At 51.7% G+C, this 17,698-nt stretch overlaps 1 protein-coding gene across 1 annotated transcript in view; it reads left to right on the top strand.

The window, feature by feature from the left end:
• The window catches only part of TMEM278 (transmembrane protein 278), a 60,757-nt gene extending 43,456 nt beyond the window's left edge, over positions 1 to 17,301 (top strand). Inside the window, exon 2 of the mRNA XM_006124663.5 lies at positions 14,733 to 17,301. Coding sequence (XP_006124725.2) covers positions 14,733 to 15,002 — 270 coding nt within the window. The 3' untranslated portion in view covers positions 15,003 to 17,301. The remainder of the gene's footprint in view (positions 1 to 14,732) is intronic.
• Positions 17,302 to 17,698: the final 397 nt, after the last annotated feature.

Raw genomic sequence — 17,698 nt, 5'->3', positions numbered from 1 at the left:
GGTGGCAGGCAGGGGCACCAATAACCCGCACAGGGGTCTGTTCACAGGCAGTTTCTGCCTTCAGTGAATGTTGGGTGAATTTGTTCCACATCAGGGGTGAATGGCTCTAGCTTGACCCTTGCGTATTCTAGGTCATCTTTACAAACCCATTCCCGTACCATGGGCATGGACCGCAGCACGGCCTGCTCTTCTAGCTCTGGATCCCTGCACAGCTGATGCACCACAGCCCTGATGTCCGGTGTCCCTTACTACTCCTGGCCTAGGTGACAGCTTTGCCCAGGTTGGCCAAGGCCCCCCACGGCTCTTTGGCAGCACCCCCGCTACTCCAGCACTGCGCTTCCCATGCAACAATGCAACCCTGAACAGCAATGCTGAGCCTGCCCATCCAACAAGCTCTGGCAACGCCCCTCTTGCTCTCCTCTCACTCCCCAAACGGCCTGTGCCACAGCACCTCATTTCTGACTTGGGACAACAAGCGGGGAGGTTAGCCATGGTCACTGCACTATGTGCCCTGTGTGCCCAAAAGTCCGTCCCCATCTGTGACATGGGCAGACATGTCCAGACCTTCCTATGGTCCGCACCAGAGCCTTTCACTGGGCACCTCCGGGCAGGTAACTCCTGAGCTGAGGCGCATGTGCGGGGAGGTGTACGGATTGAGTGGAGGCCTGCCCCTTCTCGCCCATTTTGTAGCTAGGTGGTAGCAAAGGCTGGGCTCAAGTCTAGACATCCTCCACCGCCTTTCCCACAATTCCCTGCACCCACCCCTGGGTAGCTATATACAAAGGTCTCACTTTTCCCATGCACTGGGAGCTACCTCAAAGACTAGGCAGGATGCATCAAGTCGGTGACTCATTCTATGATCCAAAAGGCTGGGTTTGAATCCAGGTCACCATCAGGGAAGGAGTGAGGCATTAACCCGATCTGCTAGCCAGACCCAAAATCTCAGCAATGGGGAATCATTTATTGACAATAACACGTATCCAGGAAGCGCTCTCCATATCTTTCCTTGTGCAGAGGGTTCTAGCCACGTGGAAAGAATAGCGACATTAAAATGCAATTCCTATTAAACCTACAGACCCAAAGATGAATCAGCTGAAAACATGCTGCAGTAGGAGTCTGAGAATGATCATTTGCATACTCGGCACTTACACTCCCATAGCATAATCAGACTGTCCTTGGGCTGGGAGGCAAGTACATTATATCAGCTCATGAGGGAGAAGAGTGAAGAGTTTAAAAAAAAAACAGAGGGGAAAAGTAATGGAGAAGGGCTGCTTAATGGGGATGCTACTCTATCCAGCGAGGCAGGAGAAGCCAGTGGGGTCAGCTGTTCTCATGAAGCACGAGTCACGTGAGGGGTGACATAGCACACTGTTCCGGCCCTCATGATTGTGATACTCTTTAAAGTGCCGCTGTAGTGCTGGGGGGATTATGCTGATGTTTTGTTGTGGTTTTTGTCTAGCTCGGTCTCTCTGCCGTGTCTTCCTAGCAGAGATCACATCTGTGTGGGGAGGGCAAAGGAGGCCCAGCCTCATGCGACTGCAAATCCCTGCCCTTCGATCTTGTTCCATTTCACAAGGTTTGAAGTAGGTCAGTGATTTTGCATGAGAGACTTTCACGTAGCATCGTGCTCTGCTGCCCACGCTAAACGGTAACTTACTGGTAGTACTTTTCCAGCCATGACACGTCATGGAAGACGCTAGGGACACATCTTTTTGCAAGATCGGGGATATTGGCCCCACATGGTTCAAATGCCGGGGGCTTGGGTGACCTTTTAGAAACCGAGATCGATCGTCTTGAGCAAATTACATGCTGGGTGATTCCAATCTACCCATCCCCCGACCATTCTAATTCGATACAATGTCTTTCTTTACCATGTAAAATTCCAACTCCCTTCTTGAACAGCTTCCGTGGTCCACTCCGGAGGTGGCTCCTATTTCTACTCAACAAGCATTTTTGTGTCATTTGGCAGGAAAAGCACAATGTGAAGGGCCCAAGCCATCCCCACCCTCGACATGGCTAATGACATCTGATTAACCTGCCTTTTTTATCAGCAGGCTTCTTCCTGATTTGTAGCAGGCCGCCTGTTGCGGGGTGTATTTAGTCTCCAGGCTGCCAGCTGTGCCTGTTTTTACTTGCCAATGGAACATGACACTTGTCAGATTAAAGGTTTAATTAGACCATTATGTCTGTGTCCCTCACTTATAATTCTGCAGTCCTGCCTATGGAGTAAGTAAACAGATATTTTTGGCCATCTGACAAGATGGCTTATTTTACAAGGCCCCTGTAAAAGGTGGTTGGTAGGATGGAGAGCAAAGGGGTAAGAAAGGAATCTCAGTCCAGCTCCTGGGGGAGGCGTTTCCAAAGTTTCCCACTGCACAGTCAGTTCCCAGAGAGTGAGAAGAGGACAGTGTCACTTAAAGCCTAATCCAAAGTCCTTTGCAAGCAACAGAAAGATTCCTCCTTGATGTAGCAGTATAGGCTCACAGAAATTTCAGGCTGGAAAGGACCCCCAAAAGTCATCAAGTCCAGCTCCCTGTGCTGTGGCAGGACCATGTAAACCTCATCCCAGAGAGGGGTTTGTCCAACTGTGACAAGGTAGACCAAGTCCTGAAGCCAATGCTAGAGGCCCTGTAGTCCTGCCACACCCCACCGCAGAGAGGCTACAGATAAGTCCTCCAAGCAAGCTAGAGTGTCTGCAGGAGAAATGGCCAATCAGGGGCCAAGAAGTCTCTATAAAAGGAGCGGCAGGATCAGAGTCACTTCAGTGCCTCTGGAGAGGTGAAGGTGTACAGACTGAGAGAGCAGAAGCACCACGGACAGCTCCACGTGGTGAGCTTAGAAGTGAGACTGCTGGACTATGATGGGGCTCTGAGGTAAAGCCCTGAGGTAAGGGCAAAGAAGCTTTTTCCAGGAGAGGTGGCCCTGGGGGGGACCACTCTTGTCCAAAATGGTGAGCAGACTGAGGGAATGGACTGAGACACCCAGTACAGAGGGCACTAACATGGGCCCTTGTTAAATGAGTACCCCAGAAAGGATTTCTGAACCACACACAGGGGCTGTGTCTACACTGGCCAGTTATTCCGGAAAATCAGCCGCTTTTCTGGAATAACTTGCCAGCTGTCTACACTGGCCGTTTGAATTTCCGGAAAAGCACTGAAGATCTAATGTAAAATCATCAGTGCTTTTCCGGAAAAACTATGCTGCTCCCGTTCAGGCAAAAGTCTTTTTCCGGAAAACTGTTCCGGAAAAGGGCCAATGTAGACAGCAGAGATTTCTTTTCCACAAAAAAGCCCCAATCACGAAAATGACGATAGGGGCTTTTTTGCGGAAAAGCGCATCTAGATTGGCACGGACGCTTTTCCACAAAAAGTGCTTTTCCGGAAAAGCATCCTGCCAATCTAGACGTGCTTTTTCCGAAAATAATTTTAACGGAAAATGTTTCTGTTAAAAGCATTTCCAGAAAATCATGCCAGTGTAGACGTAGCCAGGGTGTTTGACTGAGCTGGAGGGCTGAGTTTCTGAAGAGGCTTCAAAGAGAGAGTCCCGGCACATGCACTCGGCCAGAGGGGGGCGCTGATGAGAGGGGAGTGCTGCCCGGTTACACCGACCTATACTTAAAAACTTCTAGTGAGTGTGAATAAACCAAAGGCATCACGACCGAGGGCTCTCTACTCCACATCACTCACGAGAAGCAGTCACTTGACGGGGGAAAGAGAGCGCTAAGCAAAGAAATATTTGATTCTGAAAAGAAAACCGAAGTGCTAACGGCCTTATCAGAGTAATAGCCACAGGCTTGGGGACCCTCTCTGCCATCACCTGCACTTATTCCACCTCCCTTGACATAGAGGCTAGGAAGTGAGTCAGACTTTAATCAAAACAACATTAAGCCACAGTTTGTTCACAGCCCAACCCTACCAAATAAACTCCAGTTCTGTGTCTAATGTCACGATAGATAAAATAAAACGTAAAATAACATGGGAGGTGCGGATTTAGGCATCAGATGCACCAAACTCATCTCCGCTTCCCTTCTTTTGCATTGTATTGTGGGATGTTGCTAAGCACCCCATCTAACTTCTCATAGGATGGACCCAGTCTCCAGGCATTGCCAGACCCTCATGGTCTTTGGTCTTCCAGGATAGGTTCATCAGGGATATTTTCTCTCTGCATTAACATCCCATCCAGTGGGTCCCTTCCTCTGTGAACTTTGTAGAGATGGCATCATAGCTATAGATGTGGGCTCCTGGTCCCAGAATCTGAGGTCTGACTGGCGTCGCAGCAAAGATTCACCAGCCCAAGTGACAGCCTCCCGCCAGCTGACAGCATGCCGGGAGGATGCTGTCCCTGATGCCATGTCTTCTCCACCAGATGTACAAGTTCTAGTACAGCGGGGCACACGTGAGTGGGCTACAAAGGCCAAACCAGGATTTATGGACTGGCAAGTGACTTCTGGTTGGGAGGCAAAGAGTAGGTAGATGGCTAGAAAATAGTTCTCAGGTGGAATTGTAGGAAAGCGTTGGAGGACTGTCAGCACAGGCTGAACCTCTCTAGTCCAGCATCCTCAGAACCTGACTGGAGCTGAACCAGAGAACTTGCCAGACCGTAGGAGGCCAATATTGTTTAGCAGCATTACTAAGACTTCCACTCCTTGCTGAGCTCTTAGAGGATGTTTAGGGGTATATTAGAGCTAAATGACAGCACAGAACACTGAGAGCCAGGGATGCTGGCTGCAAACTTTATGGGATCATGGGAAACTTGGCCACACCCATGGTAAGTGGACATCCAGTGAACTGAAATCATGCCGGACCCTGGAGGTTTCCAGACCACAGAGTGCCGAACTGGAGAGGTTCAACCTGTACTGACATAGCTTAAATCTGCATCCACATTGCAGAGTTGTTGGGTTACCAGCTCAAGTGTTGGTAGTGCTCAGGCATTAGCCTCGATCCCTGGACAAACCTCTGAATGAGATATTTTGGGTGTGGATAGGAATCGGGGTAGGGCCAACAGTAAGAACTCACAGTGAACCTCGGATTGAAGAAAAGCCTTCAGAACACATGCATTCGGGTCTGAATGTGAACTGTATGGATGACTTGTGTCTGGAAAGGGCTGAACTAGAACCAGGGATAGGAATATATCATTGTCAACTTGTTTGCATTATGATGGCACCTGGAGACCCCAGGCAACAAATATCATGCCTCCAGTGTGCTGCATGCTGTCCCTCCTAGAAGGAAACGCTGGTCTTTGCTCCAAAGATCTCACCATCTAAGTAGGGCTCAAATTCTTTCAAAGCTCAGACTCAGGCCTGGTCTGCATTGTTAATTGCTACATTGCTCAAGGGTGTGACAGATCCACATGGCTGAGCTAGGTGGGTAAGCTGAGCTAGGTGGGTAAGCTGGTGCGGATTCTGTCCATCTAGTTCTGACCCTCGGGATTAACTGGTGATGGAAGAATCCTTTCCATCATTGTAGTTGGGCTGCTGTAGTGGTGTGAGTGAAGACATAGCCATAGAGCCAAGCCATGCAGCCCAGACCCATCCAGTTTTAGCTTCCTGCTGTGAACAGAAGGGTTTGCAGGCACTTAACAACTGTCAGGTTATTACCAGAAATATTTGCCTATTCTCTTATGTGGTTTATCTGGCTCATGTAAATACAGGTTGAACCTCTCTAGTCCAGCACAATCTGGTCCGGCAACATCCGTTGTCTGGCATGATTTTAGTAGCCCAATGTCCATGTATCGTGGGTGTGGCCAAGTTTCCCACAGTCCCATAAAGTTTGTTTACAGCCACCAGACCTGGCTCTCAGTGTCCTGTGCTGTTATTTAGCTCGAATGTACCCTAAATGTCTTCTAAGAGCCCAGTGAGCAATGAAAATGTGGGTAATGCTGCTAGACCATACGGACCTTCTGTGATTCGGCAAATTCTCTGGTTCGACACCAGTCTGGACTAGAGAGGTTCAACCTGTATTGTTACAAAATAGACTGTTCTGGTTAGATATCCCACTGTTGGGATCTCAGGCGATTCGGGACCCAGCCACACTTCTACAGATGGAATGGAGAGCTACCTAACTTGCAGACTACAGTACAAATGCACTGAAACTTTTTTAAAATCTCTCTCCTTAAAGTTAAGGGGGAACTTCTCTATGTGATCTATCACATATGCCACGTACTGAGGACTCCCAGTAGGAAGACAGATGACCCACCGAGAGGAACACCCTCTGTTGAGAACCTGGCATGAGATCCTTTCTCTGCTTGAAGAGATTTTATTCCAACTTCAAAATGATGAGGTTACAAAGTCGAACGAGGTCCTTTTCCTTTTTAGCAGTTGGAGTCACTAGTAACTACTTCTGCTTTATCTGTGGGGTGGGAAGTTGCTTGTTAGTAAGTACCTTTCCTGGCTGCCCTAGGGAGGTTTAAAAAGTTTGCTATTGGCGCTTTGCTCCTCCTTGAGATGGCAAAAGCCCGAATTGTGCAGTTTAGTTTGATCTCAAGGCTACAAACTGCACAACTTATGCGTAAATTTCTTAGTGCTCAACATTAAGGGTTAATAACCATGAGAGATTTGTGGGTGAAATGGACAGGCAACGGATGAGCATGTCAGAAAAGACTCCAAGTTTTAACCCTGTGAAGCAACTTGGTGATGGCTAGTTTAATCATCCCAGGTAGGCCGAACCAGAGATGGCTGTGGCCTAGGTTTTGCAAAACCTTACCTTACTGGTGGAATTTGGTGTTAGCAAAATCAAAAGCAAGGTAGTCTGGACTTGTTCCTATTTCTCCAGACACCCATAGTTCATTGGGTATGGATGAATGGTTCCAGTTTTGGCCCAGTTCTCACATCTTAGGGATATGGTAATGCAGTTGCCATGGTAAGAAAAAAACCACCGTGGGCATCTCTCTAACTGTGAGCTCAACAAATTCTGCTCCAGATTCTGTTCCTAGTATAAGTGGGTACAACTCCATTGAGAACAGTGCTCTCCGCTGACTCTGTTTACTCTGCAATGCTCTGCAATGCTGGATTTTCCAGGCCAGAATTTTGGGAGAGCGTGTGTGTTGACACCAGATTGTGTTAGTCTGGCAGCTAGAGAGTCCAAGAGAACCCCGGGATCTGTCAATACAGAATCATAGAATACTATATAAAATACTGTAGTATTGTATATATAAATATAGAATCATAGAACACTAGAACTGGAAGGGACCTGGAGAGGTCATCGAGTTCAGTCCCCTGTCCTCTTGGTAGGACCAACCACCATCTAGATCATCCCTGACAGGTGTTTGTCTAATCTGCTCTTAAATATCTCCAGAGATGGAGATTCCACAGCCTCCCAGGCAATTTATTCCAGTGTTTCACCACCCTGACAATTAGGAAGTTTTCCCTAATGTCCATCCTAAACCTCCTTTGCTGCAATTTAAGCCCATTGCTTCTCCTATCATCAGAGGCCAAGGAGAACATTTTTTCTCCCTTCTCCTTGTGACACCCTTTTAAATACTTGAAAACTGCTCTCATGTCCCCTCTCAGTCTTCTCTTTTCCAAACTAAACCCAGTTCTTTCAGTCTTCCCTCATAGGTCATATTTTCTAGACTTTTAATCATTTTTGTTGCTCTTCTCTGGACCTTCTCCAATTTGTCCACCTCTTTCTTGAAATGTGGTGCCCAGAACTGGACACAATACTCCACGTGATGCCTAATCAGAGCAGAGTGGAAGAACGACTTCTCGTGTCTTGCTCACAACACTCCTGTTAATGCATCCCGGGATCATCTTTGCTTTTTTTGCAACAGTGTCACCCTGTTGGCTCATATTTAACTTGTGGTCCACTATGACCCCCAGATCCTTTTCTGCCGTTCTTCTTATCCAGCAACCCTAATTGCCTTCCCATTCAGTATCACCAAAGTCTGCCGTTTCTCTAGCCCAGGAGTTGCTCTCATGCCGGGTCAGCCCAGGGCGGAATGGGATCCAGTACGAAATGAAATGCAAAGGCCCTGAAGGAGGAATGTGAAAGGCAAAGGCAGCTGGCAGAAAACCACCGGTGAAACAGTTCAGAGCGTTTGACCTTTTAAAAAGATGGCTGCATTTGGCTGAGTCAGCATGGGTTGATTTTTAATTTCTCGCTTGACTGGGTCTAAGACGTGCTCCCCGGAGGCCAGTCACTTTCGAACTGGGATGTGGAGGGGGAACGTGTCCTCGAGCTTTCATTTCATTTCCCCCATAATCGATTGACCTTGACATCAACCCCATCCGCTATTCTCAGAAAACATCCTTGCTTGTTCCCTTCCTTCCCTCTCATTAATTCTGCATTAATTATACAAGAGTTGCCAGCCAGAGGAGGGCTGAGATTAAAAACATAAAATCAGCTCTTCAGCTCAGTGCACCGAGGAGGCGGGGAGGCAGGCAAGTAAACCATTTTGAAATTGCATGCTCTTGAAAATGACTAGGAGAGTGATTGTAGGATCATAGAACACTAGAACTGGAAGAGACCACGAGAGACCATCAAGTCCAATCCCGTGAGGCAGAGAGGTCGGTGCTGTGGAGATTGAAACAAAAGGGTCTGCCCCAAAGAAGGCTCTTCAGACAATCCGCCTCTACCCCCAGCTTGTAACTGACCAACAGACTTCCTCTGGATTGAAAGCTTGCTCATTTCAGGAGCTGTGGAAGGGGTTTTGCTGGCCGCGTTTGCATGGTGGGTTGCTTGTTTCTTCCAAAGCGGTGGTGGCTTTGGCTCAGTTTAGGGGCGTGAGCGGCAGCACCGTTGGGAGAGGTGGCAGCACAGGGAATGGAGGAGTTTGGCTGCAATTCCATTTCCATTGCAGGTCGGACTCGGCACTTGTATTGTCAAAGTGCCGTAAATGAATAAGGGCCCCATGAGTTAGGGAAGTGAGTGAGAGCTAATGGCAATCAGCAGGGATGCACGGCGCCAACCATTGGGTAGCATCAGTGCATACAAAAATCGGCTAACAAAGGACCCACCTGTCCCTTAAGCCCACCTGATGAAATAATGCAAGGGAGTGAAGACGGCAAAAAGTCTCTCTGTGTGTCTCTCTTTCCTCTACTCCTCACTGCAGTGTCTAACAGCCCCTTCTTTATAAAGAAACATCCATTGACTAAATATGACTGTGCAATGGATTCATTATGCTTCGTTGAAACCATCTAGGCTGGAGGGTGGTTTTTGTTGTTTTTTTTACATACAAATGGCAATCAGACCGAAAGTGACTTTAGGAAAAAATGACAACAAGAATTAGCCACCCTGAAGTCTCCCTGACAGAGAGAGCGCACGGCATGTGTGTTTCCTCTATAACCGGGCACAGCGGCTCTGAGAACAAAATGGCTGCTCTTTCTTCACATAAACAGAACCACATCCCCTGAGGGCCAGTGTGAGTTAGGTTTCATAGAAGCATCTTTCTGCAGACCTGAAATGTTGGCTGTCCTATGACTTGATGGCATCCCCGTGAAACCATAAACCTAGTCCCCAAACTGAGCCCAGGTCATGCCGGGAGATAACACAGCAAACACTGGAACATTAAGCTCCCCAATTAAACTCAGCGGTGCCTGGACCATTAGCTTGGATGGCCTTGAGTTCCAGTTGATAAGCAAAAGGAATTACTTCCAGATGATAGGCTGCAGGCATCAGGGAGCAGAGGATAGATTTATTGAGTGCTGGTATTGCCAGCCGGTCAAGGGAAATGATTGTTCCGCTCTCTTCAGCACTGGTGAGGCCACCTCTGAAGTATTGGATCCAGTTTTGGGCCCCCCACTACCGAAAAGATGCAGACACATTGGAGAGAGTCCAGTGGAGGGCAACCAAAATGATTAGGGGGCTGGGGTGTATGACTTACGAGGAGAGGCTGAGGGATTTGGGCTTGTTTAGTCTGCAGAAGAAAAGGGAGGGAGTTTATAGAAGCCTTCAACTATCAGAAGGGGCATTCCAAAGAGAATGGAGAGAGGCTGTTCTCAGTGGTGGCAGATGACAGAATGAGGAGCAATGGTCTCAAGTCGCAGCGGGCAGCGGAGGATATAGGGCACAGCGAGTGGGGCAGCTGTTCCGGGCCCTGCGCTTCCCGAGGCCCCACGCATGAGCCTTGTCAAAGGAGGGGCCCCGTGAAATTTCGCTGCCCTGGGCCCCATGGCACTCTTGTCCGCCCCTGGCAGTGGGAGAGGTGTAGGTCGGATATTAGGAAAAACTATTTCACTAGGGCCTGGTCTACAACACAAACACAAACCCCTCCCCTTTGTCTGAAACACAAACCCCCCCAAGGTCGAATTTGTGAGCGATGTGTCCACGCTACCAAGCCCATTATGTCCATGCTACACGCGGCATGGACTAGGTGGTTCAGATTAGGCTTCCTATTCCGAACTACCTGTCCACCTCGTTCCACGAGGAGTCCGAACTAGCCAGGATTTAAAAAGGGCGGCGCCCGGCAAGATGCAAGTGAAGCCCGGGAAGTTCAAATCCGCGGCTTCATTTGCAACTTCGCCTGCCTACATTAACCACCCTAGTTGAACTAGGGTGGTAGTGTAGACATACCCTTTGAAATAATCTCCTAGTGCAGAAATAGCTTAGGAGGGTGGTGAAGTACGGGGCTGGGTTCCTTAGGGAGGTGATGAAATCTCCACCTCTAGGGTAGGTCTAGACTACACAGTTTCTCTGGTATCCCGGAAAAACTGTTTCATGTCCAGGGAACACGTTTGCTCTTCTTTTTTTTTTTTTTGCGGAAGAGCAAACACGCTCTTTCGGAAGCCCCTGTATTCCTTGTTCCACGAGGCATAAAGGGGCTTCCAAAAGAGGTTTTTTTCCTGACATTTGGCCCAGTCTAGATGGGCCAAATGTCAGAAAAACCTCTTCTGACACAAAAATCGGAAAAAGACGTAGCCGAGCTGTACCGTTAGAGATATTTAAGGCCTGGAATGATTTAGTTGGGGCTGGTCCTGCTTCGAGCAGGGGGTTAGACTCGATGGCCTCCTGAGGTCTCTCCTATGATTCTGATATCCCTGTACCCATTTGTGAGCACATCAGTGAGATCAGAGGCAAGCTAAGGGTCTGCCTTTTCGATAGCTAGAGGGGTTTTTCTTCCTTTGAACGGGTGCAGCAGAGCGCCAGCCACTAGCAGGGCAGTCAGAGGTCGGTGAGACCTTCCTTCTGTCTTTGGGCCTAACGCTTTTCATTGCCTTCCCTGGACTCACGTTCACTGCCAGCCCTTTACGCGGCGTGGAGCAAATAAGGACTGTTTAAAACTGGATGGGCTGTGTTTACTGTATTGCTGTGGCGATGCCGAGAAAGCAACCGAAGCTTTGTCAAAGGGAAAGAGGCAGGAGAAAATTGCTTTCAGCCGCTCACACAGGGTGTTGGGGGGGCTGAGTTTGGAACATCTGTTACTCTGATTAGTGCTACAATAATGGTGCTTAGGAATCTTAACGGCGGCTCCGTTGTGCTAGGCACAGTACAAATACATGGTGAGACAGTCCTGCTTCTGAAGGACCTGGAGTCTGAGGAGAGGCTGGGTAGGAGAAAGGGATCTGATGTAGGTGCAGAGCTAAAAATTGAACTGATGGTTTGGCTGCGGGTCCCAGCCCACTGCCTTAACCAAAAGCCCATCTCCCCTCCCCCCCACCTAGTCATTAGAAGCTAAGATGTAGCTATAGCTCCTTTATTTTCCTGTCATTGTAAACATACTTTTGCAATCCATGTCCTTGTAGCATTGGGGGCCTCTGTATCCCATTATAACAGGCACATACACAAGGGTATTATTTGGGGTGACTCAGCACAAATAACATTTCCAGCTCCATTATCTGCATGCAGTGCCCCGGCCTTGATCAGCTAACGGCCTGATTAAAGAGGTTCTGTGAGCCAGGAAATTGTGAGCCTGGAAATTGCCAGGCCAGGCATGGAAGAGGGGGGAAGGCTGGTCTTTGGACTAAATCACTGGATGGAGACCCAGTTACTGGGTCGGTGTCACCTTGGGCAAGTCCCTTCATCGGTGCGTTCATCTTCATTAAAGACCTGGCCCAGGTGGCCCGGTGTGAGCAGCCACACTGCAAAGCCCTGCCGTGCTAGGGTGTCCTCCCTTGGGTGGCTCTCACCCCGATGTGTCGCTAGGACTCCTGGGGGCATCTCTCACAGGTCTCTCTGCTACAGAGCCCCTCTAGGGCCGTGTCCAGACTCAGGGGTTTTTCGGGAAAAGTAGCCTTTTCCCGAAAAACTTCCCCTGTGTCCAGACTCAAGCCGCGTTCTTTCAAAATTATTTCGAAAGAACGCGGCTTTTCTTTCGATGGCGGTAAACCTCATTTCACGAGGAAGAACGCCTTCTTTCGAAAGCTCCTCTTTCGAAAGAAGGCGTTCTTCAATGTAAAGAGGCCGTCTTCGAAAGAGAGCATCCAGACTCGCTGGGTGCTCTCTTTCGAAAAAGCGGATTTCTCTTTCGAAAGATCCGCCTGCAGTCTAGACGCGATCTTTCGAAAGAGGCTCTTTCGAAAGATGCTTTCGAAAGAGGCTCTTTCGAAAGAAGCCTGCAGTCTAGACATAGCCTAGGATTCTTCACCAGTGAATTGCTGAAGAACTTGTTTGCCCTTCCAGACATGTCGGGGGGATTGTGGGGAGGCACTGGAGGACTATCAGCCCTGGAGTGAATTATCCTGTGTCCATACTGCAATGTGGGCAGGTTACCAGCCCCCGGACCTGTTGCCTACTGAGCTAGCGAGCCTGGGTTGAAAGCACCACCACATTCAGGGGAGCAGGGGGGTGTGTGTGTGGATGGGAGGGCGTTGGGGGCAACGTCTGCACTAATTCTGCAATGAAGTCACACCCTGGGTCTTGGCTCCCTTCTGTGAACAGAGCTCGCTGCATTTCCTTTCGCTCGCTAGAGCAGTGGTTTGCAAACTACGGATTATGACCCAGGACTGGGTCATGGAACGGCAGGAACTGGGTCATCTGGCTGCAGGGGGACCAGGTGACTAGCAGGGGGGCTAAGGCAGCTCCCTCCCAGTCCTGCACTGTGGACCCCGCTGTGCCCCAGACGTGGCCAGCAGCTGGTCCAGCTCCTAGGCGGGGTGGATGGGGCTCCCTGTGCTGCCTCTACCCTGGGCGTTGGCTCTGGGGACCGGGGCCGGTGGGCAAAAGCAGCGCGCAGAGCCACTTGTGCACCTCTGCCTAGGAACCAGACCCACTGCCAGCCCCTTCCGGGGTGCAGGGCCGTCCGCGGTGCCAGGACAGGCAGGAAGCTGCCCCTGCTGCACTGCTCCCTGGGAGCTGGCCGGGGACAGCCCATGCCCACACCCTGAGCACCAGCCCCCTGCCCCAGCCCTGACCCTCTCCAAACGCAGAGCCCCTCCTACCCTCCAAACGCCTCATCTCCAGCCCACCCGAGCCTGCACCCACCCCGAAACCCACCCCCACCATAGAGCTTCTTCTCCAGCCTGGAACCTCCCCTCTGCCCCCAGCCTGGAACCTCCTCCTACCCCATCCCAGAGCCTGCACACCCAGATGGAGCCCTCTTTCCCCCCCCCCCCCCCACGCCACCCACCTCCCGGTCCCACTCCAAAGCCCTCACTCTGGTCAAAAGACACAATTATGCTGGGTCGTCGGCATCAACCGTTTTCTTCAACTGGGTCGTGAGGAAAAACGTTTGAAACCCGCGGCCCCCGGCTGTCTTTGGGGCAGGGTCTTTATTCTGTGTCTGGGCAGCGCGGAACAAAGCACAAAGGAACCCTGGCCTGGGCCGGGCCTCTCGGCACCATTCCAAGGAGTCACAGGGTCCCACTGGAGCCCACCTGCAGTGGGGACGGGTTTCTGGCAGGGAACAGTTTGCCCCTAGAGCCCAGATCTCCAGGTTCCCAGCCCCGGGCTTTTCCTGCCCTGCAGTTGTGGTGCTCTGCAGCTGAGGGGCACTGTGCTTGTTTCTGAAGGGCTTGGGTGGATCGCGCTGGCCCTGGCTGCTGAGTTTTCCAGCTGGGCCTGTGGTGCAAAGGCCGCTCGCTGTGTTTACAAACAATCCGCTGATGTTCCTATTAAAATCCCATCAATTCAAGTGTCTGGGGATGGCCGGCAGCAGCTGTCTGGCGGAGAACAGACCAGTCTGCTTCCGGCCAGGGCCGGTACCTCCTGGGAGGCTGCCAGGATACTGCGCAGACATGAGCAGAGCCGTTCCGTCCGTGGGACGATTTGGGGCCACCACTCCAGGCCCAGTGCTTCAACCATCCTATGGACAGGATGGATCCGGGGGATTAAGGGGCTAGGGGGAGGGCTTGCTGCGCCCTGCTTCACTGCAGCAGCAGGAGGTAGAGCGCTCTGATCCCAGAGAGCTTCCCTTCCCTTCCCTTCCCTTCCCTTCCCTTCCCTTCCCTTCCCTTCCCTTCCCACCGCTGCAGAGAAGCAGGGCGCAATGGGCTGGGAGAGGGCAGTGGAGCGGAGCAGAGCAGGCTGCCGGGTCACTCTGGCACCCCCCACCACTGTGAGTGTGAGTGGGGGGGGGGCGATCCTGGCTGCCAGCCTGTGCCAGGCCCCATAATCTCCCAGTTTGGATTGCTTGGGAGAAGGAGAAGGGGGCAGAGCAGAGGCAGGGTTTGGGGAAGAGGTAGAGTGGGGGTGGGGTGGTGCGGATCCGGGGCGGGGATGGGACCTGCAACTGGGGAACTGAGGGGGGGATTGCCCCAGGCCCGCACCCCCCCAGGGACGTCCCTGCGCATGAGCACGAAGGAAGCCCATCTCCTTCCCCAGGCCTCTGACCCGCGTGGCCCTTTCTCCCTTCTCCTGCAGGTGCTGCACTCCACTGCCTACTACTGCAAAACCGTCCTGGATGACAACAGCTCCTCCGCCCTCATCATCCTCGGCTTCGTCATCATGTCCCCGCTCGTGGTGGTGGCCATGGCTGTCTACTGCAGCCTGGCGCGGCGCCTCCGCCTCTTCCTCTGCTTCCAGCCCTATGCCCGGGCCGTGTACAAGGGGGTGAGGTGGCGCTGGTACGAGGAGGGAGGCCTGTGCAGCTGCACCAAGGAGTGGAGCACTCAAGTCAAGGCCTGGGTCTGAGCTCGCTGTACCAGCTCCCCCGCCCCAGCCTTCTCCTGCCTCCATTCTCCCCCGCCCTTTGGTATCCCGAGAGTCCTGGCAGTCATAGGCTCTCAGGGGCCAGAGGAATGTAACTGGGTCTGGAACAGTCTCCCCTCCTGTCGCCGTGACCCGTCGCTCTCCCCGCAATGATGGAAAGCCACAAAGCTTTGGGACTGCGGTGAGACGGGGCGTCTCCTTCCTGCTACTTGTGCAGGGCCAGGCATGTCCCAGCTGGCACAGAGGAGCCAGGACTCGCAGACACAGAAAAGGGGGTATTTTGCTGAGGCTGCTGGACACAGTTCTCCCTGTGCCCAGCTGTGTGTGGCTTGGTATCAGAACACCGGCACACCCTGCATCATGGACTAGACCGAGCAAGGACAGAAGGGGCTGCTGACGGCACTACAGGGGCAGGAGAAAATTAGCTATGTGGTTAAAAATAACACCCTGATTGTGCATCCTTTGTCCCAAAGAAGTGGCCCCCTCTAAAATGCATTCAGCCGAGAGGGGTCCATTTCTCTCTCTCTCTCTCTCTCTCTCTCTCTCTCTCTCTCTCTCTCTCTCTCTCTCTCTCTCTCACACACACACACACACACACACACACACACACACACACACACACACACAGAGCCTAGAATCCCATTGTAGTTAAGCAGCTTTTTCTGGAAAAGAGTCGCCTAAGGTGTTGGTGGGGATAGGATAGAGGGCTATAAAGGGAGAAAGGGAATAAAGAAGAGCTATTTACTCCTTCTCTGAACACAAGAACTAGGGGTCACCAAATGAAATGAAGAGGTAGCAGGTTTAAAGCAAACAAAAGGAAGTACTACTTCACGCAACACACAGTCAACCTGTGGAACTCCTTGCCGGAGGATGTTGTGAAGGCCAAGACTATAACAGGGTTCAAAGAAGAACTAGATAAGTTCATGGAGGATGGGTCCTTCAGTGGCTGTTAGTCAGGAGGAGCTGGAATGGTGTCCCTGGCTTCTGTTTGTCAGAGGCTGGGAATGGGCAACAGGGAGGGATCATCTGATGATTCCCTGTTCTGTCCATTCCCTCTGGTGCACCTGGCACTGGCCATGGTCAGAAGACAGGAGACTGGGCTCGAAGGACCTTGGGTCTGACCCAGTGTGGCCATTCTCATGTTCTTAGCAGGTCTCTGGCCCCTCTGATGCACCTGTGAGTCTGGGCCTATAGGACACTTGGGAACCGTCACTTTGCTGCACTTTGACTATGTCCGTCCCGCTTTGCACAGCTGCTCTCCTAGCAGGTTCTGATGCCGACTCTGTTCCTGTTGTGGTGTGTGGCTTAGGGGTTTCTACCAGGCTGTGGGTACCTTCTCCCTCTCCCGCTCCGGGCCAGGCGCTGGCCTGAACCCTGCCTGCTTGGGTTCTGATGGCCACTCAATGGCCTGCTAGACATTGGGTGTTCTTCCAAGATGCCACTGGGTCGCAGGAAGTTTCTAGGTGGGTTGTGGGCCAGGTGTGAAGGGGAGGGCTTAGGTGGGGGGCAGAGTGGAGAACAAGATCACCCCACAGTGGCTGAGACAGGCTCCCTGCTCTGGGTATTGCTGGCAGGGCAGCCGGGCCAAGCCTGAGTAGCACTGTGACTTGTTGGAAGGGTCACAGAGTCTCCCCTCTGCATCAGGCCAGGATTCGGTCTGGGGGGCTGAGGGACAGGGGCTGCTGTGGGGGTCGGTGCCCTCTGCAGGGGGAGGAAGCAGGGGAGAAGAAGGGCACCTGCCTATGATTTTTGACCCTCCCATGAATCTGCACCAGGTCTAGACAAAATGGTGGGTCTTAAAAACAGACAAATGCAGCTGGTGGCTCACCGCCACCAGCACTCCCTGTAAGCTGGGTGCTTGGGCGGCTGCTCCAGAGAGATTCAAATGGTGCCCAGATGTTAACAGAGCGCCCACCGCTAGATTTTGTGTTTCTACTGGTAGTGCACATTCACTCCTGCCTCAGTGCACAGCAAATGTATTCCGCTCCTGGATAGAAACACTGAGCAGGACCACAGTAAAGTTTGGGAACCACTGGTCTAGCGGACAGGCCGAAGCCACTCACCTGTCTCCTGCCCGCTCTCCCCAGACAGACCAAGGATTGAGTGGGCTGCAGAGACGACATTCCCCACCCAGCGCAGAGCCGTGGCATGTCGGCCGGGCAGTGCAGAGGACGGGGGCCCTGCTGATATCCAGAATTCACCTAGGCTGTGTCTAGACTACATGCCTCTGTCGTCAGAGCCATGTAGATTAGGGTTATAGACAAAGGGAAATGAAGCCGTGATTTAAATGATCGCGGCTTCATTTACATTTACATGGCTGCCGCGCTGAGCCGACAAACAGCTGATCAGCTGTTTGTCCGCTCAGCGCGCTAGTCTGGACGCTCCCCTGCCGACATCAAAGCCCTTTGTCGGCAGCCCCGTTATTCCTCGTGGGATGAGGTTTACCGGGGCTGCCGACAAAGGGCTTTGATGTCGGCAGGGGAGCGTCCAGACTAGCGGCGAGCCGACAAACAGCTGATCAGCTGTTTGTCGGCTCAGCGTGGCAGCCATGTAAATGTAAATGAAGCCGCGATCATTTAAATCGCGGCTTCATTTCCCTTTGCCAAAACAACAAATCTACATGGCTCCATCGACGGAGCCATGTAGTTTAGACGTACCCCTAGCGACACAGGAGGGGT

This window comes from Pelodiscus sinensis, chromosome 24 (assembly GCF_052426305.1).
Source record: "Pelodiscus sinensis isolate ZL-2025 chromosome 24, ASM5242630v1, whole genome shotgun sequence".
NCBI lineage: Eukaryota > Metazoa > Chordata > Testudines > Trionychidae > Pelodiscus > Pelodiscus sinensis.
This window is presented reverse-complemented; position numbering and strand designations above follow the sequence as displayed.